At 45.5% G+C, this 26,740-nt stretch overlaps 1 protein-coding gene across 1 annotated transcript in view; it reads left to right on the top strand.

Annotated features, from left to right (window-relative positions):
* Positions 1-6,133: 6,133 nt before the first annotated feature.
* Positions 6,134-26,740, top strand: part of LOC106589985 (calpain-2 catalytic subunit) — a 32,134-nt gene continuing 11,527 nt past the window's right edge. The window contains exons 1-9 of the mRNA XM_045710388.1: positions 6,134-6,515; positions 6,747-6,816; positions 10,225-10,343; positions 17,363-17,496; positions 18,125-18,293; positions 19,785-19,868; positions 19,948-20,033; positions 25,041-25,115; positions 25,278-25,438. Of these exons, the coding sequence (XP_045566344.1) occupies positions 6,279-6,515; positions 6,747-6,816; positions 10,225-10,343; positions 17,363-17,496; positions 18,125-18,293; positions 19,785-19,868; positions 19,948-20,033; positions 25,041-25,115; positions 25,278-25,438 (1,135 nt within the window). The 5' untranslated portion in view covers positions 6,134-6,278. The remainder of the gene's footprint in view (positions 6,516-6,746; positions 6,817-10,224; positions 10,344-17,362; positions 17,497-18,124; positions 18,294-19,784; positions 19,869-19,947; positions 20,034-25,040; positions 25,116-25,277; positions 25,439-26,740) is intronic.

The raw sequence follows: 26,740 nt of genomic DNA on the forward strand, positions 1-26,740 counted from the left end.
CCCAATTATGAACCAGACTTGTGGAGGTCTACAAATTTTTTTTCTGAGGTCTTGGCTGATTTCTTTAGATTTTCCCATGATGTCAAGCAAAGAGGCACTGAGTTTGAAGGTAGGCCTTGAAATACATCCACAGGTACACCTCCAATTGACTCAAATGATGTCAATTAGCCTATCAGAAGTTTCTAAAGCCATGACATCATTTTCTGGAATTTTCCAAGCTGTTTAAAGGCACATTCAACTTAGTGTATGTAAACTTCTGACCCACTGGAATTGTGATACAGTGAATTATAATGAAATTATGTCTGTAAACAATTGTTGTAAAAATGACTTGCGTCATGCACAAAGTAGATGTCCTAACCGACTTGCCAAAACTATAGTTTGTTAACAAGAAATTTGTGGAGTGGTTGAAAAACGAGTTTTACTGGCTCCAACCTAAGTGTATGTAAACTTCCAACTTCAACTATACATTGTTCACATGTTGGGAAAATAAAATCCACACAAAATAAGTTGCGCAATTCTCTATGATCATACAGCTTCCCACACCTGCCCACAGCTTCCCACACCTGCCCACACCTTCCCACAGCTGCCACAGCTTCCCACACCTTCCCACAGCTGCCACAGCTTCCCACACCTGCCCACAGCTGCCACACCTGCCCACAGCTGCCACAGCTTCCCACACCTGCCCACAGCTTCCCACACCTGCCCACAGCTTCCCACACCTGCCCACACCTTCCCACAGCTGCCACAGCTTCCCACACCTTCCCACAGCTGCCACAGCTTCCCACACCTGCCCACAGCTTCCCACACCTGCCCACAGCTTCCCACACCTGCCCACACCTTCCCACAGCTGCCACAGCTTCCCACACCTTCCCACAGCTGCCCACAGCTTCCCACACCTTCCCACAGCTGCCACAGCTTCCCACACCTGCCCACAGCTGCCACACCTGCCCACAGCTGCCACAGCTTCCCACACCTGCCCACAGCTTCCCACACCTGCCCACAGCTTCCCACACCTGCCCACACCTTCCCACAGCTGCCACAGCTTCCCACACCTTCCCACAGCTGCCACAGCTTCCCACACCTGCCCACAGCTTCCCACACCTGCCCACAGCTTCCCACACCTGCCCACACCTTCCCACAGCTGCCACAGCTTCCCACACCTTCCCACAGCTGCCCACAGCTTCCCACACCTGCCCACAGCTGCCACAGCTTCCCACACCTGCCCACAGCTTCCCACACCTGCCCACAGCTTCCCACACCTGCCCACAGCTTCCCACACCTGCCCACAGCTTCCCACACCTGCCCACAGCTTCCCACACCTGCCCACAGCTTCCCACACCTGCCCACGTAACCTCAGGGTAGATAGAAATACATCAAGTAGAACAAACATGCCTCTCTGATGTATCTGCAACGTTCCACTACTTTTGTCTTTAATGAACGTGGTCCTGATGAGGTCTTCATATACAAATGCAGTCAAATACATTGGCACCTTTGCACTTTACAATGGAGTTCTGTTTTCAACTGGTTCTATGGCTTTTTAACCCTTTAGGCCCCCGCGACTTAACACAAGCGAAATAAATTACATTTGCCGAGAATCACTTGCCTCCAACCAAATTAATTTGAATCTCAAGATTTTTCTTGGTCCTTTGCAGTTGTAAATCAAACAAATACACATGAAAACACCAAAGTTATTTCAACTTATTTTAGAATAAATAGTGTAGACTATCCCTCTCCCAGACCACCTGTTTAAACCAGTAGGCTATCCCTCTCCCAGACCACCTGTTTAAACCAGTAGGCTATCCCTCTCCCAGACCACCTGTTTAAACCAGTAGGCTATCCCTCTCCCAGACCACCTGTTTATCCCAGACCACCTGTTTAAACCAGTAGGCTATCCCTCTCCCAGACCACCTGTTTAAACCAGTAGACTATCCCTCTCCCAGACCACCTGTTTAAACCAGTAGGCTATCCCTCTCCCAGACCACCTGTTTAAACCAGTAGCTATCCCTCTCCCAGACCACCTGTTTAAACCAGTAGGCTATCCCTCTCCCAGACCACCTGTTTAAACCAGTAGGCTATCCCTCTCCCAGACCACCTGTTTAAACCAGTAGACTATTCCTCTCCCAGACCACCTGTTTAAACCAGTAGGCTATCCCTCTCCCAGACCACCTGTTTAAACCAGTAGGCTATCCCTCTCCCAGACCACCTGTTTAAAGCAGTAGGCTATCCCTCTCCCAGACCACCTGTTTAAACCGGTAGGCTATCCCTCTCCCAGACCACCTGTTTAAACCAGTAGGCTATCCCTCTCCCAGACCACCTGTTTAAAGCAGTAGGCTATCCCTCTCCCAGACCACCTGTTTAAACCAGTAGGCTATCCCTCTCCCAGACCACCTGTTTAAACCGGTAGGCTATCCCTCTCCCAGACCACCTGTTTAAACCAATAGACTATCCCTCTCCCAGACCACCTGTTTAAACCAGTAGACTATCCCTCTCCCAGACCCTACAGTTAACACACACAACTTTCTCCACTGATACTACACGTTCAAATCAAATGTTATTTGTGACACGCACCTTAAAGTGAAATGCTGAATACAACAGGTGTAGTAGACCTCACGGTGAAATGCTGAATACAACAGGTGTAGTAGACCTTACAGTGAAATGCTGAATACAACAGGTGTAGTAGACCTTACAGTGAAATGCTGAATACAACAGGTGTAGTAGACCTTACAGTGAAATGCTGAATACAACAGGTGTAGTAGACCTCACGGTGAAATGCTGAATAGAACAGGTGTAGTAGACCTTACAGTGAAATGCTGAGTACAACAGGTGTAGTAGACCTCACAGTGAAATGCTGAATACAACAGGTGTAGTAGACCTCACAGTGAAATGCTGAGTACAACAGGTGTAGTAGACCTCACAGTGAAATGCTGAATACAACAGGTGTAGTAGACCTTACAGTGAAATGCTGAGTACAACAGGTGTAGTAGACCTCACAGTGAAATGCTGAATACAACAGGTGTATTAGACCTCACAGTGAAATGCTGAATACAACAGGTGTGGTAGACCTCACAGTGAAATGCTGAATACAACAGGTGTAGTAGACCTTACAGTGAAATGCTGAATACAACAGGTGTAGTAGACCTTACAGTGAAATGCTGAATACAACAGGTGTAGTAGACCTTACAGTGAAATGCTGAATACAACAGGTGTAGTAGACCTTACAGTGAAATGCTGAATACAACAGGTGTAGACCTCACACTGAAATGCTGAATACAACAGGTGTAGTAGACCTCACAGTGAAATGCTGAATACAACAGGTGTAGTAGACCTAACAGGGAAATGCTGAATACAACAGGTGTAGACCTCACAGTGAAATGCTGAATACAACAGGTGTAGTAGACCTCACAGTGAAATGCTGAATACAACAGGTGTAGTAGACCTTACAGTGAAATGCTGAATACAACAGGTGTAGTAGACCTTACAGTGAAATGCTGAATGCAACAGGTGTAGTAGACCTCACAGTGAAATGCTGAATACAACAGGTGTAGTAGACCTTACAGTGAAATGCTGAATACAACAGGTGTAGTAGACCTCACAGTGAAATGCTGAATACAACAGGTGTGGTAGACCTTACAGTGTCAATGTGGAGGCTATATACAGGGGGTACCGGTACAGAGTCAATGTGGAGGCTATATACAGGGGGTACCGGTACAGAGTCAATGTGGAGGCTATATACAGGGGGTACCGGTACAGAGTCAATGTGGAGGCTATATACAGGGGGGTACCGGTACAGAGTCAATGTGCCGGGGAACCAGTTAGTCGATGTAATATGTACATGTAACTAGAGGTAAAGTGACTATGTATAGATAATATCAGAGAGTAGCAGGAGCGTAAAAATGGGGGGTGGGGTGGGGACTATGCAAATAGTCCGGGTAGCCATTTGATTAACTGTTCAGCAGTCTTATGGCTTTGGGGTAGAAGCTGTTAAGAAGCCTTTTGGACCAAGACTTGGCGCTCCGGTACCGCTTGCCGTGCGGTGGCAGAGAGAACAGTCTATGACTAGGGTGGCTGGAGTCCTTGGCAATTTTTTGGGACTTCCTCTGACACCGCCTGGTATAGAGGTCCTGGATGGCAGGAAGCTTGGCACCAGTGATGTGCTGCGCCATACGCACTACCCTCTGTAGCGCCTTACGGTTGGATGCCGAGTAGTTACCATACCAGGCGGTGATGCAACCAGTCAGGATGCTCTCGATGGTGCAGCTGTAGAACTTTTTTGAGGATCTGAGGACCCACGCCAAATCTTTTCAGTCTCCTGAGGAGGAATAGGTGTTGTCGTGCCCTCTTCACGACTGTCTTGGTGTGTTTGGACCATGATAGTTTGTTCGTCTCATGCCCTCCTGCACACTTCTCACATCTAGAAATCTCCCTCCTACACACTGCTGCGACATGACCATAAGCTTGGCACCTAAAACACCTAAATGGGTTTGGGACAAAAGCTCTCATGGGATAAAACTTTGCATCATAACTCAGCAGGACAGACAGTGCGTTCTCTGTTTCCCCATGCTCTCCATCGGGTCTGGGTCGCATCCAACGGCGGGCGTCACAGACACCAGGAATTTCCCTAACCTCTTCTCCATCCAACCTGACACCACATATGGATCAGCCAGAAGGCAGGGGTCCACTTTGTCCAAAAATGTAACTTCTACTGGACTAGAATCATCGGCTTCATGATCAACATTACGAGGCTTCTAGCCAATGAGAGGGCATGTACTGTATGTGTGTGAACAACAGGCCATAGAGATACATAGAGGCCTTATCTTTGTATCTGTGCCATTATAGCGTCTGTGACAGCATGGGCAGCGCTATTGAGGCTATCTCCATTTTAAAGTAGTCAGTTTTCTTCATCATTGGCTCCCAACTCATAAGAATCTCCATCCAGTTGACTACATTAAAATGATGGAAGCCCTCAATTGCAATGTCCATGCTAAAACGGGTTATATCCATGATGAGTCGTCTATCTATCTCTATGACAACAGGTTACAACTCCGATATAAAGTTGTCCAGACGCCACAGAAGTCCACTTCATATCAGTGCATTCGTAACAACCTAACCATTACGAAAATTATATTCGATCAAATATGACCTCCACGTAGCAAATTACCAATTTAAAAAAAAAATCTGTTGACCGAATTCGACACTCTCATTGACCTACATACAACAATTCCTCACTTTGTGAGCTCTCTTGAGTTTTTTTTTTTTAAGCAAACCTGCCTGGAGGAGCATGTATTAATCATGCTGTATTAATCAGGAGGAGCGTGTATTAAGCATGCTGTATTAATCAGGAGGAGCGTGTATTAAGCATGCTGTATTAATCAGGAGGAGCGTGTATTAAGCATGCTGTATTAATCAGGAGGAGCGTGTATTAAGCATGCTGTATTAATCAGGAGGAGCGTGTATTAATCATGCTGTATTAATCAGGAGGAGCGTGTATTAATCATGCTGTATTAATCAGGAGGAGCGTGTATTAATCATGCTGTATTAATCAGGAGGAGCGTGTATTAATCATGCTGTATTAATCAGGAGGAGCGTGTATTAATCATGCTGTATTAATCAGGAGGAGCGTGTATTAATCATGCTGTATTAATCAGGAGGAGCGTGTATTAATCATGCTGTATTAATCAGGAGGAGCGTGTATTAATCATGCTGTATTAATCAGGAGGAGCGTGTATTAATCATGCTGTATTAATCAGGAGGAGCGTGTATTAATCATGCTGTATTAATCATGCTGTATGTCCCATTGCAGCCAGCAGTATTTTAAAATTTTACCTTTATTTAACTAGGCAAGTCAGTTAAGAACACATTTTTTATTTTACAATGACGGCCTAACCAGAGTACGTTATGCGCCGCCCTATGTGACCCCAGATCACGGCCAGTTATGAGACAGCCCGGGATCGAACCAGGGTCTGTAGTGACGCCTCTAGGCTACTGAGATGCAATGCCTTAGACCGCCGCGCCACTCGGGTGCAACTAGCAGATCAAACGAACCAGTAAAAAGGCAGAAAAACAAAATAAATGACTCTCGAGTTATTAAAAAGACTCGTTCAAAAAGAATCGATTACGAACTGCACATCACTTCTCCAAATCCATTCAGTTTTCTGACTCGACTCCCTCACCTTACTGCCAGTTCACACGAGGTCACACCCTGTCACACCCTGAAGCGGCGAAACGACACGTTTTATATCTGATAGACCAAACAGAAAACTATCGTTTTTACCTCAGTGATGGCGGGGATAGCGTCCAAACTGCAGCACGACCGGGAGAAGGCGCAGGGCATCGGTTCCAACGCGCGGGCGGTCCAACATCTCGGTCAGGACTTCGAGGCGCTGAAAGCCAGTTGTCTTGAACGCGGGCAGCTTTTTCAAGATGACCTTTTCGATGCGATCCCCGCGTCTCTTGGATTCAAAGATCTTGGACCAAATTCCAGTAAAGTTCGTGGTATCAAGTGGATGCGACCGATGGTAGGTAGCTCGGTCCTGGGACCATGTATATTCCTGTCGAAATTACATTTAAAACATGAAATGATTGTGGTTGTTTGGATGCCCTGGTTCCTCTCCTTCCTTTTCTGGGAATGAGAACATCATAAACAGACTTTTTTTTTTTTTTTAAAGTCTCGATTGTCTCTTGTCAAATAATTGCTTATATCTTAGCGAGTAAATGAGATATTTCAAATTTGTTTGTTCTTTTCCCAGGAGTTGACCTCCAATCCCCAGTTTATAGCTGGAGGGGCCACCAGGACAGATATCTGCCAGGGGGCCCTGGGTAAGATACACACACACACACACACACATGAATGAACCTGTTGGGAATGAAATGGAACAAGTCACATCCACTAGATTCCTCAGAGTTTTAATTGATGATCAGTTATCAGGGTAAGATCCTATTCAATTTGTCTGCAGCAAAGTTATGAAATATGTTGGTATCATCAGAAAGATGAGTGGGTTGGTTCATCAGGCTTGTTTCCTAACTTTTCACTGTAGCTTACTTTACCCATATCTCATTTACTGTAGCTTACTTTACCCATATCTCATTTACTGTAGCTTACTTTACCCATATCTCATTTACTGTAGCTTACTTTACCCATATCTCATTTACTGTAGCTTACTTTACCCATATCTCATTTACTGTAGCTTACTTTACCCATATCTCATTTACTGTAGCTTACTTTACCCATATCTCATTTACTGTAGCTTACTTTACCCATATCTCATTTACTGTAGCTTACTTTACCCATATCTCATTTACTGTAGCTTACTTTACCCATATCTCATTTACTGTAGCTTACTTTACCCATATCTCATTTACTGTAGCTTACTTTACCCATATCTCATTTACTGTAGCTTACTTTACCCATATCTCATTTACTGTAGCTTACTTTACCCATATCTCATTTACTGTAGCTTACTTTACCCATATCTCATTTACTGTAGCTTACTTTACCCATATCTCATTTACTGTAGCTTACTTTACCCATATCTCATTTACTGTAGCTTACTTGACCCATATCTCATTTACTGTAGCTTACTTGACCCATATCTCATTTACTGTAGCTTACTTTACCCATATCTCATTTACTGTACTGTTGTGTCCGGGCCAGTACAGTTCTGTGGAATGAAATAGAATCTTTAACTGTCTCAATATGTCCAGTCTTACCTGCATATGCCTCCTACCTACAACAATTACTCATCATAGAAAATACATCTAATTACCTGGTTCTTTGTTTAGGAAACTTAACGTCTTGTCTATTTATGACATACATGTTCGCCCCCTTATGCACTTTCATGTAGAAATGCTCATCCCTCCCAAACAGTTCACCTAAACCCTTCTGTTCTAACATTCACCCTCCCCACACCTCACATAGTCAATTATCTATCAGATATCATACCAGACTATGGAATTCTTATCTTCACATTGCCAAAACCTCATCTCATACCTCCATGAAGACTGGGGGTCAGTCTGATGAACCAAACTACCCAATAATCCCCTCCATGAAGACTGGGGGGTCAGTCTGATGAACCAAACTACCCAATAATCCCCTCCATGAAGACTGGGGGTCAGTCTGATGAACCAAACTACCCAATAATCCCCTCCATGAAGACTGGGGGGGTCAGTCTGATGAACCAAACTACCCAATAATCCCCTCCCTGAAGACTGGGGGGGTCAGTCTGATGAACCAAACTACCCAATAATCCCCTCCCTGAAGACTGGGGGGGTCAGTCTGATGAACCGTACTACCCAATAATCCCCTCCCTGAAGACTGGGGGTCAGTCTGATGAACCAAACTACCCAATAATCCCCTCCCTGAAGACTGGGGGTCAGTCTGATGAACCAAACTACCCAATAATCCCCTCCCTGAAGACTTGGGGGGTCAGTCTGATGAACCGAACTACCCAATAATCCCCTCCCTGAAGACTTGGGGGGTCAGTCTGATGAACTGTACTACCCAATAATCCCCTCCCTGAAGATGAACTCTCACGCTCACACATAATCAAACATGTATTTTTTTTTTCTTGTTTACTGAATGTATCATGTACTATTATAATTAATATGTTTTGTTTAACTGATTGAACAATTATATATATTTATATATTTTTTAAAAACTTTTATTAGTGTTGTGGTTTTCATATCCTCAGCTGCACACTGTTTTTACCATTTTTTTTTTGTTGGTGTGAATAAATCAAACCTAAAACCAATCCTGGTTCAGTCATGTGACTCGACGTGCTGTTCTGAGACTCGCTACCAATCACTGTAGAATAGTTCTATGTGGTGGCGACCCATCATTCAGGGCAGGTTGGACCTGTTATTCTGGCATTAATACTTGTCACATATGTAACCGACCGGCTCGATCCGGTCTTATGAAGCAAAATTTGAAATAGTGTTTTTTTTTTTTTTTTTTTTTTTCTACATTGGATAGAAGTAGAGACTCAGAGCTACAAAATGGTATATCATTCACTACAGTTGAGGAAACAATGGGGGAAGTAATTCTGCTTTGAAAGTTGATAAACTTGTAAACTCACTTTTGACAAAATGACCTTTAGAACGTTTTGGTACCTACTGGAGAGCTCTTCGTCATCGTTCACCTCGTCTGAAGCTTGAGCCCCACCCATCTCTTTTAAGGGTTGATCTGAACATTCTGTACTAACAGCAGTCAAGCACCCAATCTGACCTGCTAGTTACTTCCAGACACATAATGAGAGAACAGCTCACTGTTCATTACTCGCACTAGCAGAGCTGGTTAGGCTGTTTTCATGTTATCTCGAGTGTGTTATCCCCCAACCTGCCCTGAATGACGGGTCGCCGCCACCATAGAACTATTCTACAGCGATTGGTAGCGAGTTGGTGACTGTAACTGTGCTGCTGGCAACAATTTGTAATTACGCTTTAAACAAAAAATTGGCCGACGTTTACTGACACAGTCCATATTCAATGAAGCTTGATCGTTTTGTAAATTCACCAGTTCTTCAGAGCTCTGGCACAATCAGATGAGAGAGCTCTGAAATCGGAGTAGACGGCCAGAATGAATTTCCAAACGCACCCAAAATGGTTACTTGCATAGTGGAGTCTTTTGTTAAGACATGTAGCTAGCTAGGTAAACAATGAACCATAATCCCAACTCATGATGTTACTAACCTGCATGAATCTGCAGGTAGCTAACCCGCCAGGTTCAATTCCACTCGGGGTGGAGAGCAGGGATCATCTGGACAATTAGTGTAACAAAACTAATTTTAGCTGTCTAACTAATCCCTGTTTTAACCTGGGCCAGAACCAGGTTTGTTTTAGCTGTCTAACTAATCCCTGTTTTAACCTGGGCCAGAACCAGGTTTGTTTTAGCTGTCTAACTAATCCCTGTTTTAACCTAGGCCAGAACCAGGTTTGTTTTAGCTGTCTAACTAATCCCTGTTTTAACCTGGGCCAGAACCAGGTTTGTTTTAGCTATCTAACTAATCCCTGTTTTAACCTAGGCCAGAACCAGGTTTGTTTTAGCTGTCTAACTAATCCCTGTTTTAACCTAGGCCAGAACCAGGTTTATTTTAGCTGTCTAACTAATCCCTGTTTTAACCTAGGCCAGAACCAGGTTTATTTTAGCTGTCTAACTAATCCCTGTTTTAACCTAGGCCAGAACCAGGTTTGTTTTAGCTGTCTAACTAATTAATCCCTGTTCTTTCCCAGGTGACTGCTGGCTGTTAGCAGCTATAGCTTCTTTGACCCTCAACAAACGGGTGTTGTCCCGGGTGGTTCCCAATGGACAGAGCTTCGACAAGGATTATGCTGGCATCTTTCACTTTGAGGTACACACACACACACACACACACACACACACACACACACACACACACGCGCACACAAACGGGCGTAACTTTGATTTTAGAAGTAGGGGAGGGGTACATAAGCTGGTGGGGGTCTGGGGGTCTATTTTGGGGACACTTTTATTGTAAATAAGAATAGAACACGTTTCTAAACACTTCTACATGAATGTGGATGCTGCCATGCCAACGGATATTCCTGAATGAATTGTGAATAATGATGAGTGAGTTTTATAGATCCACCAAATATCTATACTGACTGTGATTGGGGCATAAATATCTGACTTTAGCCAACTTTTGGCTAGCTCTAATTTATATATTATTTGACAAAAACGAGCCAAGGTAATTTACTTCTGTTGTAACGGGACAAAACAAAGGCTACAAAGCATTTCCATACGCACAACAGCTAGCAGGTAGCTAGCTCGTTCATTCACTTTAGACAGAACTTCAGTCGAGAAGGGGATGAAACATTAGCTAACGTTACATGTCACTTACACGACTAGCTCATCACTAGGACTAAATACTTTTTTTTTCTCTGTTACATCAAACCGCTGTTACCTTGCCAGCTACATCAGTTAAATAAAGAGTAGCCAGTTAATGTTCTGCTTGCTTTTACAACTCAGAGAGAAACAGCTGCCTCTGTTCGCACTCTGTGGTGTCCGAGCGGTTCTAAATCTAGCCGGCTGAAACCACCAAACAGCCTACCCGACCTCTCTGAAGCGTCCTCGTGGTCCTAAAGCACACCAACGCCGCTTTTTGTATCACAATACAATGATAAAACTGGGGGGGGGGGGAACAAAAATGCAATTTCAGAATATGGGGTGAACGCTGCGCCCCTGCATATACATGTACGCACACACACAAATTGGCATGTTGACATCAGGGTAGTGTTAAATCCCATTAAACTCAAGTTGCAATTCAAATTGGATGTAGAATTTTGAGTTTGAATGACAGGAAGTAGAATTGTATTCGGTGCAATTCAAAGAAAATTCCACTCAGTCACAGAACATGAGTTTCTTTTAATCTAACTGGTCACACTTCCAGATACCAAAGATTCTGTCAAATTTCTTTGGAAACAGCGTTAATCTTTCTACCTTCCTGCTTAGAATAGACCATTATGTTTCCACCAATCATTTCATTTGTTTGGCTTCTTTTTTTTTTTTTTAAGGCCTCAGGGTCAACTTGAGGGTTAAATTAATGCATTCTGGGAAATGCAGTATTTTCCCCATATTGAACAAAATGTAAGTGATTAATGAAATATAATAAAATATTTGCGTACAGGTTTTGTTTTCCTTGATCATTAATTTTAAGAGTTTGTTCTGAATCTGTTTTGGCAATATTTTTATATGCATGCATATAACGTCGGATGTGGCAAACTATCACGGATTACAAAGGGTAACCCAACTGTCCAGTGACGCGACCAGACGAGCTAAATACCTTCTATGCGCGCGCGTCTAGGCTAACAACACTGAACTATGCATTAGAGCACCAGCTGTTCCAAACAACTGGGTGATCACGCTCTCCATAGCCGATGTGAGTAAGACCTTTTTTAAACAGGTTAACATTCACAAAGCCGGAGGGCCAGACGGATTGCCAGGACATGTACTCAGAGCATGCACTGACCAGCTGGCAAGTGTCTTCACTGACATTTTCAACCTCTCCCTGACTCAGTCAGTAAAAACCTACATGTTTCAAGTAGACCACCATAGTCCCTGTGCCCAAGGAAGCGAAGGTAACCTGTCTAAATGACTATCGCCCCGTAGCATTCACTCATGGCTCACATCATCCCAGACACCCTGGACCCACTCCAATTTGCATATCGCCTCAACAGATCCACAGATGACGCAATCTCTATTGTGCTCCACACTGCCCCCACCTGGACAAAAGGAACACCTACCGTGCATTTTGGAAGTTATTCAGACTCCTTGACCATTTCCACATTTTGTTACGTTACAGCCTTTATTCTAAAATTGATTAAATAACGTTTCCCCCATCAATCTACACACAATAACCCATAAGGACAAATCGAAAACAGGTTTTCGAAATTTTTGCAAATGTATTACATAAGTATTCAGAGCCTTTGCTATGAGACTCTAAATTGAGCTCAGGTGCATCCTGTTTCCATTGATCATCCTTGAGATGTTTCTACAACTTGATCGGAGTCCACCTGTGGTAAATTCAATTGATTGGACATGATTTGGAAAGGCACACACCTGTCTATGTTAAGGTCCCACAGTCGACAGTGCATGTCGACTGTGGGACCTTAATATAGACAGGTGTGTGCCTTTCCAAAAACCAAGCCATTGAAGGAATTGTCCGTAGAGCTCCGAGACAGGATTGTGTCGAGGCACAGATCTGGGGAAGGGTACCAAAAAATGTCTGTAGTATTGAAGATCCCCAAGAACACAGTGGCTTCCAAGAAAGCTAAGGTAACTGAGCTAAATGACTACTGCCCGTCTGCTGTTCCCACATGCTTCAAGATGGCCACCATTGTTCCTGTACCCAAGGCAAAGGTAACTGTTCCAAATTATTATTGCCCCGTAGCACTCACTTCCGTCATCATGAAGTGCTTTAAGAGACGAGTCAAGGACCATATCACCTCCACCCTACCTGACACCCTTGACCCACTCCAATTTGCTTACCACCCCAATAGGTCCACAGACGACGCAATCGCCATCACACTGCACACTGCCCTATCCCATCTGGACAAGAGGAATACCTATGTAAGAATGCTGTTCATCGACTACAGCTCAGCATTTAACACCATAGTACCCTCCAAACTCGTCATTAAGCTCGAGACCCTGGGTCTCAAGACCCTGGGTCTCGACCCCGCCCTGTGCAACTGGGTCCTGGACTTCCTGACAGGCCGCCCCCAGGTGGTGAGGGTAGGAAGCAACATCTCCACCCCGCTGATCCTCAACACTGGGGCCCCACAAGGGTGTGTTCTCAGCCCTCTCCTGAACTCCCTGTTCACCCATGACTGCGTGGCCATGCACACCTCCAACTCAATCATCAAGTTTGCAGACGACACTACAGTGGTAGGCTTGATTACCAACAACGACGACACGGCCTACAGGGAGGAGGTGAGGGCCCTCGGAGTGTGGTGTCAGGAAAATACCCTCACACTCAACGTCAACAAAACAAAGGAGATGATTGTGGACTTCAGGAAACAGCAGAGGGAGCACCCCCTATCCACATCGCCGTGACAGTAGTGGAGAAGGTAGAAAGTTTTAAGTTCCTTGGCATACACATCATAGACAAACTGAAATGGTCCACCCACACAGACAGTGTGGTGAAGAAGGCGCAGCAGCGCCTCCTCAACCTCAGGAGGCTGAAGAAATTTGGCTTGTCACCAAAAACACTCACAAACTTTTACAGATACACAATCGAGAGCATCCTGTCGGGCTGCATCACCGCCTGGTACGGCAACTGCTCCGCCCACAACCGTAAGGCTCTCCAGAGGGTAGTGAGGTCTGCAAAACGCATCACCGGGTGCAAACTACCTGCCCTCCAGGACACCTACACCATCCGATGTCACAGGAAGGCCAAAAAGATCATCAAGGACAACAACCACCCGAGCCACTGCCTGTTCACCCTGCTTACATCCAGAAGGCGAGGTCAGTACAGGTGCATCAAAGCGGGGACAGAGAGACTGAAAAACAGCTTCTATCTCAAGACCATCAGTCTGTTAAACAGCCATCACTATCATAGAGAGGACGCTGCCAACATACTGACTCAAATCTCTAGCCACTTAATTATTAATAATTGTATGTAATAAATGTATCACTAGTCACTTTATATAATGTTTACATATCCTACATTACTCATCTCATGTGTATATACTGTACTCTATACCATCTACTGCATCTTGCCTATGCCGTTCGGCCATCGCTCATCCATATATTTTTATGTACATATTCGTATTCATTCCTTTACACTTGTGTGTATAAGGTAGTTCTTGTGAATTTTTTGGTTATATTACTTGTTAGATATTACTGCATGGTCGGAACTAGAAGCACAAGCATTTTGCTACACTCGCATTAACATCTGCTAACCATGTTTATGTGACCAATAAAATTTGATTTGAATTCTTAAATGGAAGACGTTTGGAACCACCAAGACTCTTCCTAGAGCTGGCCAACTGGCCAAACTGAGCAATTGGGGGAGAAGGGCCTTGCTCAGATTGGTGTCCAAGAACCTGATGGTCACTCTGATATATCTCCAGAGTTCCTCTGTGGAGATGGGAGAACCTTCCAGAAGGACAACCATCTCTGCTGCGCTCCACCAATCAGGCATTTATGGTAGAATGGCCAGACGGAAGCCACTCCTCAGTAAAAGGCACATGACAGCCCACTTGGAGTTTACCAAAAGGCACCTAAAGGACTCTCAGACCATGAGAAACAAGATTATCTGGTCTGATTAAACCAAGATTAAATTCTTTAGCCTGAATGCCAAGCGTCACGTCTGGAGGAAACCTGGCACTATCCCTACAGTGACACGTGGTGGTGGCAGCATCATGCTGTGGGGATGTTTTTCATTCATGATGAAAACCTGCTCAGGACCTCAGACTGGGACGAAGGTTCACCTTCCAACAGGGCAACGACCCTAAGCACACAGCCAAGACAACGCAGGAGTGACTTTGGGACAAATCTCTGAATGTCCTTGAGTGGCCCAGCCAGAGACCGGACTTGAACCCGATCAAACATCTCTGGAGAGGCCTGAAAATAGCTGTGCAGAGACGCTTCCCATCTAACGTGACAGAGCTTGAGAGGATCTGCAGAGATGAATGGGAGAAACTCTCCAAATACAGGTGTGTCAAGCTTGTAGCATCATACCCAAGAAGACTCGAGGCTGTAATCGCTGTCAAAGGTTCTTCAACAAAGTACTGAATAAAGGGTCTGAATACTTATGTAGATGTGATATTACCGGTTTTTATTTTTAATACATTTGCACACATGTCAACCTGTTTTTGCTTTGTCCTTATGGGCTATTGTGTGTAGATTGTTGGATTGTTCTCGTACAAGTGGTGAGGGTAGGCAACAACAGATCCACCACGCTAACCCTAAACACAGGGGCCCCTCAAGGATACCTGCTTAGTCCCCTCCTGTACTCCCTGTTCCCACAACTGAGTGGCCGTGCACTTATCCACAACCATCCCTGAAGATGGCAGACGACACGATGGTGGTGACAGCCTACAGGGAGGAGGTCAGAGAACTGACAATGCGGTGCCAGGACAACAACCTCTCCCTCAACGTCAGCAAGACAAAGGAGCTGATCGTGGACTACAGGAAACGGAGGGCCGAGCATGCCCCCCCCCCCCCATCCTCATCGACTATGCTGTTGTGGAACCGGTCGAGAGCTTCCTCGGTGCCCACAACACTAAGGAACTAATGTCTACACACATTCGTGAAGGGGGCATGACAACTTCTCTTCCCCCTCAAGAGGCTGAAAAGATTTCCCATTGGCCCTCAGATTCCTCAAAGTTCTACAGCTGCATCATCGAGAGCATCCTGACTGGCTGTATCACTGTTTGGCGTCCGACCGTAAGGCGCTACAGGGGGTAGTATATACGTCGCTGTACGTCACTGGAGCCGAGCTCCCTGCCATCCAGGACCTCTATACCAGGCGGTGTCACAGGAAGGCCCTTAAAAAAAAGACTCCAACCACCCAAGTCATAGACTGTTCTGTCTGCTACCGCGTGGCAGATCCTCAAAAGGTTCTACAGCTGCAACATCGAGAGCATCCTGACCGGTTGCATCACCGCCTGGTATGATAACTACTCGGCATCCAACCGTAAGGCGCTACAGACGATCGTGAGTACGGCCCAGTACATAACTGATGCTGATGCCGAGCTCCCTGCCATCCAGGACCTCTATACCAGGCGGTGTCAGAGGAAAGCCCTAAAAATTGTCAAAGGCTCCAGCCATCCAACTCATAGACTGTTCTCTCTGCTACCACGTGGCAAGCGGTACCAGTTCACCAAGTCTGGAATCAACAGGACCCTGAACAGCTTCTAACCCCAACCCATATGTCTACTAAATAGTTAGTGTGAGTAGCTATTGGTTATCTGTTTAACCATCAGCATTGACACTTTTTTGACTCATCACATACACTGCTGCTACTGTTTGTTATCTATCCTGTTGCCTAGTCACTTTATGCCCTACCTATATGTACATATCTACCTCAATTACCATGTACCCCTGCACATTGACTTGGTCCTGGCAGCACGTGTATACAGCCCCGTGTGTAATATAGTCAAGTTATCGTTACTCATTGTGTATTTATTCCTCGTTATTTTTCAAATTTTCCCGTCAAAAAATTCTCTCTGCGTTGTTGATGTACTGTAAGTGTTTTCATTTGTTAATTTACACCTGTTGTTTACTAAGCATGTGACAAATAACATTTGATTTAACATGTTTGATGTTTTAATACAATATGTATATTTTGTTTAGACTACACCTAATGTAGAATAGAAAAGGCATTTGAATTTCACTGAATTCAATACTATTTGCTTTATTTCAAATAAAAAAAATTCTGAATTGGAATTTGAGGCATTCTGAATTCTAAGTTGGAATTTGAGGCATTCTGAGTTGGAATTTGAGGCATTCTGAGTTGGAATTTGAGGCATTCTGAGTTGGAATTTGAGGCATTCTGAGTTGGAATTTGAGGCATTCTGAGTTGAGCCAAACCCTGGTTGACATGCTGATACGTCTCTGCAATCGTAACGTTCACTGTATGAAAAAGAAGACCTTCGGGGTTCAGAAACCATCTGTGCAGAGTGTGATCCCTGGGGGTTCAGAGTGTGATCCCTGGGGGTTCAGAGTGTGATCCCTGGGGGTTCAGAGTGTGATCCCTGGGGGTTCAGAGTGTGATCCCTGGGGGTTCAGAGTGTGATCCCTGGGGGTTCAGAGTGTGATCCCTGGGGGTTCAGAGTGTGATCCCTGGGGGTTCAGAGTGTGATCCCTGGGGGTTCAGTGTTTGCTCTTCTTGTGGTTCCTCTTCAGTTCTGGCAGTTTGGCGAGTGGGTGGACGTGGTGGTTGATGACCGGCTGCCCACCAGAGTTGGAGAGCTGCTGTTCGTCCACTCAGCCGAGGACTCTGAGTTCTGGAGCGCCCTGCTGGAGAAGGCCTACGCCAAGTAAGGGACATCATCTGAAAAGTGGAATTGATAGCTGGTGGCAGATATTCTTGCAGTGCCGTTGCCCAGGGTTTCCCAAACTCAGTCCTGCCCCCCCCCCCAGATGATTCAAGTAATCAAAGCTTGATAATGAGTTGGTTATTTGAATCAGCTGTGTAGTGACTGGCATAAACCAAAACGTAGCGGGGGGGGGGGCCCCAGGACCGAGTTTGGAAAACCCTTCAGTAGCCTATAGGGTTTCCGGTTTGAATTTAGTGCCGGGAGCTGAAAAGTGGGGTCCGAATTGGTAACTGGAGAGCAGCTGGTTTCACATCCCAGGTATAACATGTCCTGCAGTAGTGCCCTTGAAGCAAGACACTTAACCCTGAAACCAGCTCCAAGGGACTGTTGCTGACCCTGTGTCTGTCTCTCTCTCTCTCTCTCTCTCTCTCTCTCTCTCTCTCTCTCTCTCTCTCTCTCTGTCTCTCTCTCTCTCTCTCTCTGTCTCTCTCTGTCTCTCTCTGTCTCTCTCTGTCTCTCTCTCTGTCTCTCTCTGTCTCTCTCTGTCTCTCTCTGTCTCTCTCTCTCTCTCTCTCTCTCTCTCTCTCTCTCTCTCTCTCTCTCTCTCTCTCTCCCTCCTCTTCCCCAGGCTGAATGGATGCTATGAGGCTCTGTCCGGAGGCTCTACCACTGAGGGTTTTGAGGACTTCACCGGGGGCATCGCTGAGGTCCATGAATTGAAGAACGCTGGACCAAAACTCTTCAAGATCATCAGGAAAGCTCTGAGCAGAGGCTCCCTGCTAGGCTGCTCTATCGATGTACGACACACACACACACACACACACACACACACACACTGGTTGAAAATGGCAGATTCTGTAAATTGGAACACAGTGGCTGTAGAGTAACATGCTATACATGACGTCAGAGCTCAGTTTCTCCACTTCACAGCTCTGTATTTGACTGACAGCTGTTCTGAACTAGAGCACTGTGCTGTGACAAGAAGATGCCGCCTCATCCCTCCAGCTGACTGGGAAACTGTTAGAACATTATGTTGTTGTCCGAGTGAAGGGGAATCGCTGTGAATCCAGAGGAGTCGATGTATTTAGAAAAAAATCAGACATTGTAATAAATACATGCCGAGTGAAGGGGAATCGCTGTGAATCCAGAGGAGTCGATGTATTTAGAAAAAAATCTGACATTGATGATTATAATAAATACAAGTAAATGTTCACTTCACGTTTCCATATTTAAACTCGTGTCATTTACAGTATGGTTTATCATCCCTATGCGAGGATGGCGTGTGTTTATACTCTGGCATGTCCTGAACACAATGAGCCTATGTTTGTCCTATTGTGAAGAAAATGTGCAGTGGAACACACAATCGAATGCACTCATGACTCCGTTTGTCTGAAGTGCGATGTGAAAAGCCTAGCACTGTAAGATCATAGTTTATAACTTAGCTAGCCATGTTGGCAATAGAATAAGCTTTCAAATGATGCCCACATGACCCAGATTGCGAATTATAATGGAAACTTTTTTTTGGGGGGGGGGGATTGCGTAAACAGCAATAGTAATTGTGTGGGCTGTGTTCCAAACAAAAACGACAAAAGTCTGCTTGCTCTAGTTCCTCAACGGCACAGCTAGGAGAGATCAACAAAAAGTACCTTATAGTTGAAGGCTCTTTTCTTGAGGCATAAAAGTGCATTGAAATGACTAAGGAACTGTGAACACTTTGGAGAGGTGTGTGACCTTGGAGACTCCAGTTATTTCCTCTCACTCAAAACCATTGTAATCGGAAAAAAAACGATCTTGCACCTACTACTCCAACATTTCAATTAACATTCTTTATGTTACTGAATGTATCCAGAGTATTTTCAGATTTCGTTATTGACAAATGCTGTGAAAAGTACATGTAAAATGCACATAAAATCAACCGTGTTATGTTTGGATTCAATCTTGTCAGGTGCTCTGTTTTGTCCTCTTCCTTCCTGGTCTGATACTTTCACCAATAATCACAAGTCTTCTCTCTTTCAGGGGCTGCCATGGTCAGAGTTACTCTGTGTTCTCTCTTTCAGTGTAAAGGAGTTACTCTGTGTTCTCTCTTTCAGTGTAAAGGAGTTAGTCTGTGTTCTCTCTTTCAGTGTAAAGGAGTTACTCTGTGTTCTCCCTTTCAGTGTAAAGGAGTTACTCTGTGTTCTCTCTTTCAGTGTAAAGGAGTTACTCTGTGTTCTCTCTTTCAGTGTAAAGGAGTTAGTCTGTGTTCTCTCTTTCAGTGTAAAGGAGTTACTCTGTGTTCTTCTTTACAGATCAGTAACCTAGCTGACTCGGAGGCCATCACGTCTAGTAAGCTGGTGAGGGGTCACGCCTACTCTCTGACTGGAGCAGAACTGGTGAGATATAACTACTTCATTATATGTTCAGGGTTCTCGTTTCTTTGCCTCGCCTCGCTCAAACCGATCCCGTGTCTAGGTGTCGTACAGAGGAGACTCACTGCAGCTGGTCAGGGTGCGTAACCCCTGGGGACAGGTGGAGTGGACTGGAGCCTGGAGCGACAAGTGAGTAAGCCCTATCCTAGGCCTGCTGGGATGCTGTTATGATAAAGCCCTATCCTAGGCCTGATGGGATGCTGTTAGGGTAAAGCCCTATCCTAGGCCTGCTGGGATGCTGTTAGGGTAAAGCCCTATCCCAGGCCTGCTGGGATGCTGTTAGGGTAAAGCCCTATCCTAGGCCTGCTGGGATGCTGTTAGGGTAAAGCCCTATCCTAGGCCTGCTGGGATGCTGTTAGGGTAAAGCCCTATCCTAGGCCTGATGGGATGCTGTTAGGGTAAAGCCCTATCCTAGGCCTGATGGGATGCTGTTAGGGTAAAGCCCTATCCCAGGCCTGCTGGGATGCTGTTAGGGTAAAGCCCTATCCAAGGCCTGCTGGGATGCTGTTAGGGTAAAGCCCTATCCTAGGCCTGCTGGGATGCTGTTAGGGTAAAGCCCTATCCTAGGCCTGCTGGGATGCTGTTAGGGTAAAGCCCTATCCTAGGCCTGCTGGGATGCTGTTAGGGTAAAGCCCTATCCTAGGCCTGCTGGGATGCTGTTAGGGTAAAGCCCTATCCTAGGCCTGCTGGGATGCTGTTAGGGTAAAGCCCTATCCTAGGCCTGCTGGGATGCTGTTAGGGTAAAGCCCTATCCTAGGCCTGCTGGGATGCTGTTAGGGTAAAGCCCTATCCTAGGCCTGCTGGGATGCTGTTAGGGTAAAGCCCTATCCTTTGCAAAAGGGTTTTCTAATGATCAATTAGCCTTTTTAAAATGATAAACTTGGATTAGCTAACACAACGTGCCATTGGAACACAGGAGTGATGGCTGCTGATAATGGGCCTCTGTAGATATTCCATTAAAAATCAGCCGTTTCCAGCTACAATAGTCATTTACAACATTAACAATGTCTACACTGTATTTCTGATCTATTTGATGTTAATTTAATGGACCAAAAATGTGCTTTTCAAAAACAAGGACATTTCTAAGTGACCCTAAACTTTTGTGTGTGTGTGTGTGTGTGTGTGTGTGTGTGTGTGTGTGTGTGTGTGCGCGCTATAGAGCAGAACTTTTATCCAAAGCCACTTCGTCATGCGTGCATACATGTTTAAGTATGGGTAGTCTTGGAAATCTAACCCACAATGCTAGCATTGCAAACGCAATGCTCTGCTAACTGAGCTACGGAGGACCACCGGTCTGCTAACTGAGCTACGGAGGACCACCGCTCTGCTAACTGAGCTACTGAGGACCACCGCTCTGCTAACTGAGGACCACCGGTCTGCTAACTGAGCTACGGAGGACCACCGCTCTGCTAACTGAGGACCACCGCTCTGCTAACTGAGGACCACCGCTCTGCTAACTGAGCTACTGAGGACCACCGCTCTGCTAACTGAGCTACGGAGGACCACCGCTCTGCTAACTGAGCTACGGAGGACCACCGCTCTGCTAACTGAGCTACGGAGGACCACCGCTCTGCTAACTGAGCTACTGAGGACCACCGCTCTGCTAACTGAGCTACTGAGGACCACCGGTCTGCTAACTGAGGACCACCGGTCTGCTAACTGAGCTACTGAGGACCACCGCTCTGCTAACTGAGCTACTGAGGACCACCGCTCTGCTAACTGAGCTACGGAGGACCACCGCTCTGCTAACTGAGCTACTGAGGACCACCGCTCTGCTAACTGAGCTACGGAGGACCACCGCTCTGCTAACTGAGGACCACCGCTCTGCTAACTGAGCTACTGAGGACCACCGCTCTGCTAACTGAGCTACGGAGGACCACCGCTCTGCTAACTGAGCTACGGAGGACCACCGCTCTGCTAACTGAGCTACGGAGGACCACCGCTCTGCTAACTGAGCTACGGAGGACCACCGCTCTGCTAACTGAGGACCACCGCTCTGCTAACTGAGGACCACCGCTCTGCTAACTGAGGACCACCGCTCTGCTAACTGAGCTAACTGAGGACCACCGCTCTGCTAACTGAGGACCACCGCTCTGCTAACTGAGCTACGGAGGACCACCACTCTGCTAACTGAGCTACAGCGGACCACCGCTCTGCTGAGGACCACCGCTCTGCTAACTGAGCTACGGAGGACCACCGCTCTGCTAACTGAGCTACGGAGGACCACCGCTCTGCTACGGAGGACCACCGCTCTGCTGACTGCTCATAGCGTAGAACTGAGAAAAATTGCTTTTAATTTACCTTGGTTTTACAGTAACTTTATGTAGTTACTGCTAACATGACCCTAATTTTCCCAAAAACACAGTACAATAGAGGCAGGATACTTGTCCACATGATTAAGCATGTATTTAATGTAGCCAAAATGACAACTCATTTTTGACCAAATGAGCATTACTTCCTTTTTGCTTGGTAGGGCAGTATGGCTCTGCTCTGTGATGTTTGGTTTGCCATAGAAATACTTGCTATGATCATTTCTGTGTCCAGACTGTAGCTTCTTGTTTGTATTACTGCTATTTTTAATATTTTTTATTTAACCTTTATTTAACTAGGCAAGTCAGTTAAAGAACAATTTCTTATTTACAATGATGCGCCTAGGAACAGTGGGGTTAACTGCCTTGTTCAGGGGCAGAATGACAGATTTATACCTTGTCAGCTCAGGGGATTCGATCTTGCAACCTTTCAGTTACTAGTCCAACCCTCTAACCACGAGGGGACCTGCCTCCTCTAATCCCCTTGCTAGCATGTTGTTGTAATGCTATAGTGTTATTGTAAAGATTACTCAAGTCTGTGCCATAGACTCTAGCAGGACTAGACTAGTCAATCTTCGGTTGTATTGCTCCATAATAATGAGGGCTTTGTCTCTCTGGCATGCATGGCATGGTACAGAGCCAGCAGAGAGTGGGTGTGGGCTTTGTCTCTCTGGTGTGCATGGCATGGTACAGAGCCAGCAGAGAGTGGGTGTGGGCTTTGTCTCTCTGGCGTGCATGGCATGGTACAGAGCCAGCAGAGAGTGGGTGTGGGCTTTGTCTCTCTGGCGTGCATGGCATGGCACAGAGCCAGCAGAGAGTGGGTGTTGCTGACCTTTTGAAGACTGAGTCAACCCATTGACATTTTTAAAAAGTAGAACTGACAGCGTTTTTTACTACTTCGCAGATATGAAACAGACAATCGTATCAGTCAAAAAGATCAATTTACTGGTTTATGGTACAAAACCAACTTCATAAGAGGTTTTAAAAATAGGTTATATTTGACCATACATTCCATGATGTAGGGTAAAAACATTGATGCAGTTCTATGCCTGGTTAATGTTATTCACCAATACATTTTCTTGGTAGTCCCAAAAATATTGCTATCGGGTTGTAAATCCCAGCTGGCCTGGTACATTGTTGGCTGCCTCCAGCCATTCGGGATGCACTGCTTCAGTTTCAATTAAGAGTCTAACAAAGGCTGGGAAGGTCAATACAATCAAATTAGCAAGGGCAATGATTACAAGTCAATCATCACGTGGCTAATAGGCTAGCGTATCTATTTATTTAGCAAGCTAAAAACACGCAGCCTAACGATAGCTAGCTAGGCAGCTGCTGGGAGGATGTCATTGGAATGGTGGCCGACTTTTTTTTTAAGAGATGCAAGTGTCATTTGCTTAGCTAGAAAGAAATGTGAATCGCTTCGCTAGCTAGCCATGATGAACTCGAATCACAGTTATCATTCAACTCGTGGTGTTCCCGTGTGGTGCAGCGGTCTAAGGCACTGCATCTCAGTGCTAGAGGTGTCACTACAGACACCCTGGTTCGATTCCAGGCTGTTTCACAACCGGCCGTGATTGGGAGTCCCATAGGGCGGCGCACAGCGTCGTCCTGGTTTGGCCGGTGGTAGGCTGTCCATTGTAAATAAGAATTTGTTCTTAACTGACTCGCCTAGTTAAATAAAGGTTTAAAAAAAATAATAATCCACACTTAGCATGCATATCTCTTTTAGTTGTTGATCGATGCCAAATATTTTTAATTAAAGGTGGGTGGGCGGTTCCCATTCAGTTGTGAAAACGTGGGTTGGGACAAGCATGTATTGGCAGTCAGATTGCATAAGGGGCGGGCAGGCTACTATTTCCCCATTTGTTTATCAGTGCAATTTTGACAGCCAACTACAAGCTGAAAAATCGACTCTTGCCTTTTTTAGATTTTAGCTCATCTCCCTCTGGCTAACATTAGTTGTTGATCTTCAGGAGGGAGAGAGAGCCTACCTGCTCGTGGTCGTTTAATCAACACGACTGTAAAGACTCCCTGGTATTGACATATTTGCAGAAATCCATTCAGGTTTATTTTGGAGAATCGTTTCTAATGATCTAAAGTCACGCTGTTGCTACTTCCTGTAAAAAACACAGTCCAGTTCATAGTGAATGATGGCAGGTCCTACTTCCTGTAAAACACACAGTCCAGTTCATAGTGAATGATGACAGGTCCTACTTCCTGTAAAAAACACAGTCCAGTTCATAGTGAATGATGACAGGTCCTACTTCCTGTAAAACACACAGTCCAGTTCATAGTGAATGATGACAGGTCCTACTGCCTGTAAAACACACAGTCCAGTTCATAGTGAATGATGACAGGTCCTACTGCCTTAAAACACACAGTCCAGTTCATAGTGAATGATGACAGGTCCTATTTCCTGTAAACACACAGTCCAGTTCATAGTGAATGTTGACAGGTCCGTGTAGCAAATGGCTTATTTGCATAAAGGCCTACTGTAGCTCTGATTGGCTATGGCACACCGGTCTGCATAGACACCGGTTCTAGACTAGACGGATGTTTTATGTACTGCAGTGTCTATTAATTGTCCAAACGCTTTTCCCACTCTATTTTGATATATAGTTTTCACAAATACCTTACTATACGTCGTTCACAAACATTCAGTGAATTTATAAACACTTGGATATGGTCATTTTCAAGTGTTCATTCTTCCTGTGGGTGTTGATGAGATTTAAATGGTGCTAAAATGTTGTCAGTTCCACTTTTTAAAGGTATTAATGTTGAGGGCTCTTTTTTTTCCTTATGAAATGTGTTTGTGTGTTTCTCCAAGCTCCTCAGAGTGGCACCATGTCAGTGATGAAGACCGGGCCAGACTGATCAACAAATCTGAAGATGGAGAGTTCTGGTAAAAACGGACCGATTTATACTCCCGATTATACCTTTTTTTTTTTTTTTCATGAACTACCATAAGGAGACCCCTGCATGTTTTAATGGTTCTATCTATTTTAGTCATGTTTTTTTTTTTTTTTTAATGGTGTGTGTGTGTGCGTGCATCTTTGTGTTCCAGGATGTCGTTCTCAGACTTCCTCAGTCAGTACTCGCGTCTGGAGATCTGTAACCTTACACCGGATACCCTCTCAGAGGATGAGTACCAGAATTGGTCTCTTAGCAAGTTTGAAGGCGCCTGGAGGAAAGGCTCCACAGCTGGGGGCTGCCGCAACTTCCCCAGTATGGAGCCTAACAATAACCTTCTGCCTACATCATACTGACCCATACCATCATCCTCTTCCTGCTTATATCTTAACACATTGGTTTTGAAACCAGAGAGATCTCTCTCCATGCTGATGGGAGAGTTAGAACATTTTAATTTTATTTACCAAAGGCAAGTCAGTTAAGAACAAATTCTTATTTTCAATGACGGCCTAGGAACAGTGGGGTTAACTGCCTTGTTCAGGGGCAGAATGACAGATTTGTACCTTGTCAGGTCGGGGGATTTGAGCTAGCAACCTTTCGGTTACTAGTCCAACACTCTAACCACTAGGTTACCCTGCTCTAACCACTAGGCTACCTGTCTCTAACCACTAGGCTACCTGCCTCTAACCACTAGGCTACCTGTCTCTAACCACTAGGCTACCTGCCTCTAACCACTAGGCTACCTGCCTCTAACCACTAGGCTACCTGTCTCTAACCACTAGGCTACCTGCCTCTAACCACTAGGCTACCTGTCTCTAACCACTAGGCTACCTGTCTCTAACCACTAGGCTACCTAACCACTAGGCAACCTGCCTCTAACCACTAGGCAACCTGCCTCTAACCACTAGGCTACCTGCCTCTAACCACTAGGCTACCTGTCTCTAACCACTAGGCTACCTGCCTCTAACCACTAGGCTACCTGCCTCTAACCACTAGGCTACCTGCCTCTAACCACTAGGCTACCTGCCTCTAACCACTAGGCTACCTGCCTCTAACCACTAGGCTACCTGCCTCTAACCACTAGGCTACCTGTCTCTAACCACTAGGCTACCTAACTACTAGGCAACCTGCCTCTAACCACTAGGCTACCTGCCTCTAACCACTAGGCTACCTGCCTCTAACCACTAGGCTACCTGCCTCTAACCACTAGGCTACCTGCCTCTAACCACTAGGCTACCTGTCTCTAACCACTAGGCTACCTGCCTCTAACCACTAGTCTACCTGTCTCTAACCACTAGGCTACCTGTCTCTAACCACTAGGCTACCTAACCACTAGGCAACCTGCTCTAACCACTAGGCTACCTAACCACTAGGCTACCTAACCACTAGGCTACCTGCTCTAACCACTAGGCTACCTAACCACTAGGCTACCTTCCGCCCCATATGACCATATGGTCAGGGTTTCAACTATTATGGGGGATGGTATCCCCCTTATTAACAAAAAGACAGTCTTTCATCCCCCTTCTAAACTGGCCTATAAATGGTGAAAAGCACAGGACCCAGAATAGAGCCTTGGGGGACACCAGTTGTCAATTCCACATTGTCCAATGTAACACC

Source organism: Salmo salar, chromosome ssa28 (genome assembly GCF_905237065.1).
Source record: "Salmo salar chromosome ssa28, Ssal_v3.1, whole genome shotgun sequence".
Taxonomy (NCBI): Eukaryota; Metazoa; Chordata; class Actinopteri; order Salmoniformes; family Salmonidae; genus Salmo; species Salmo salar.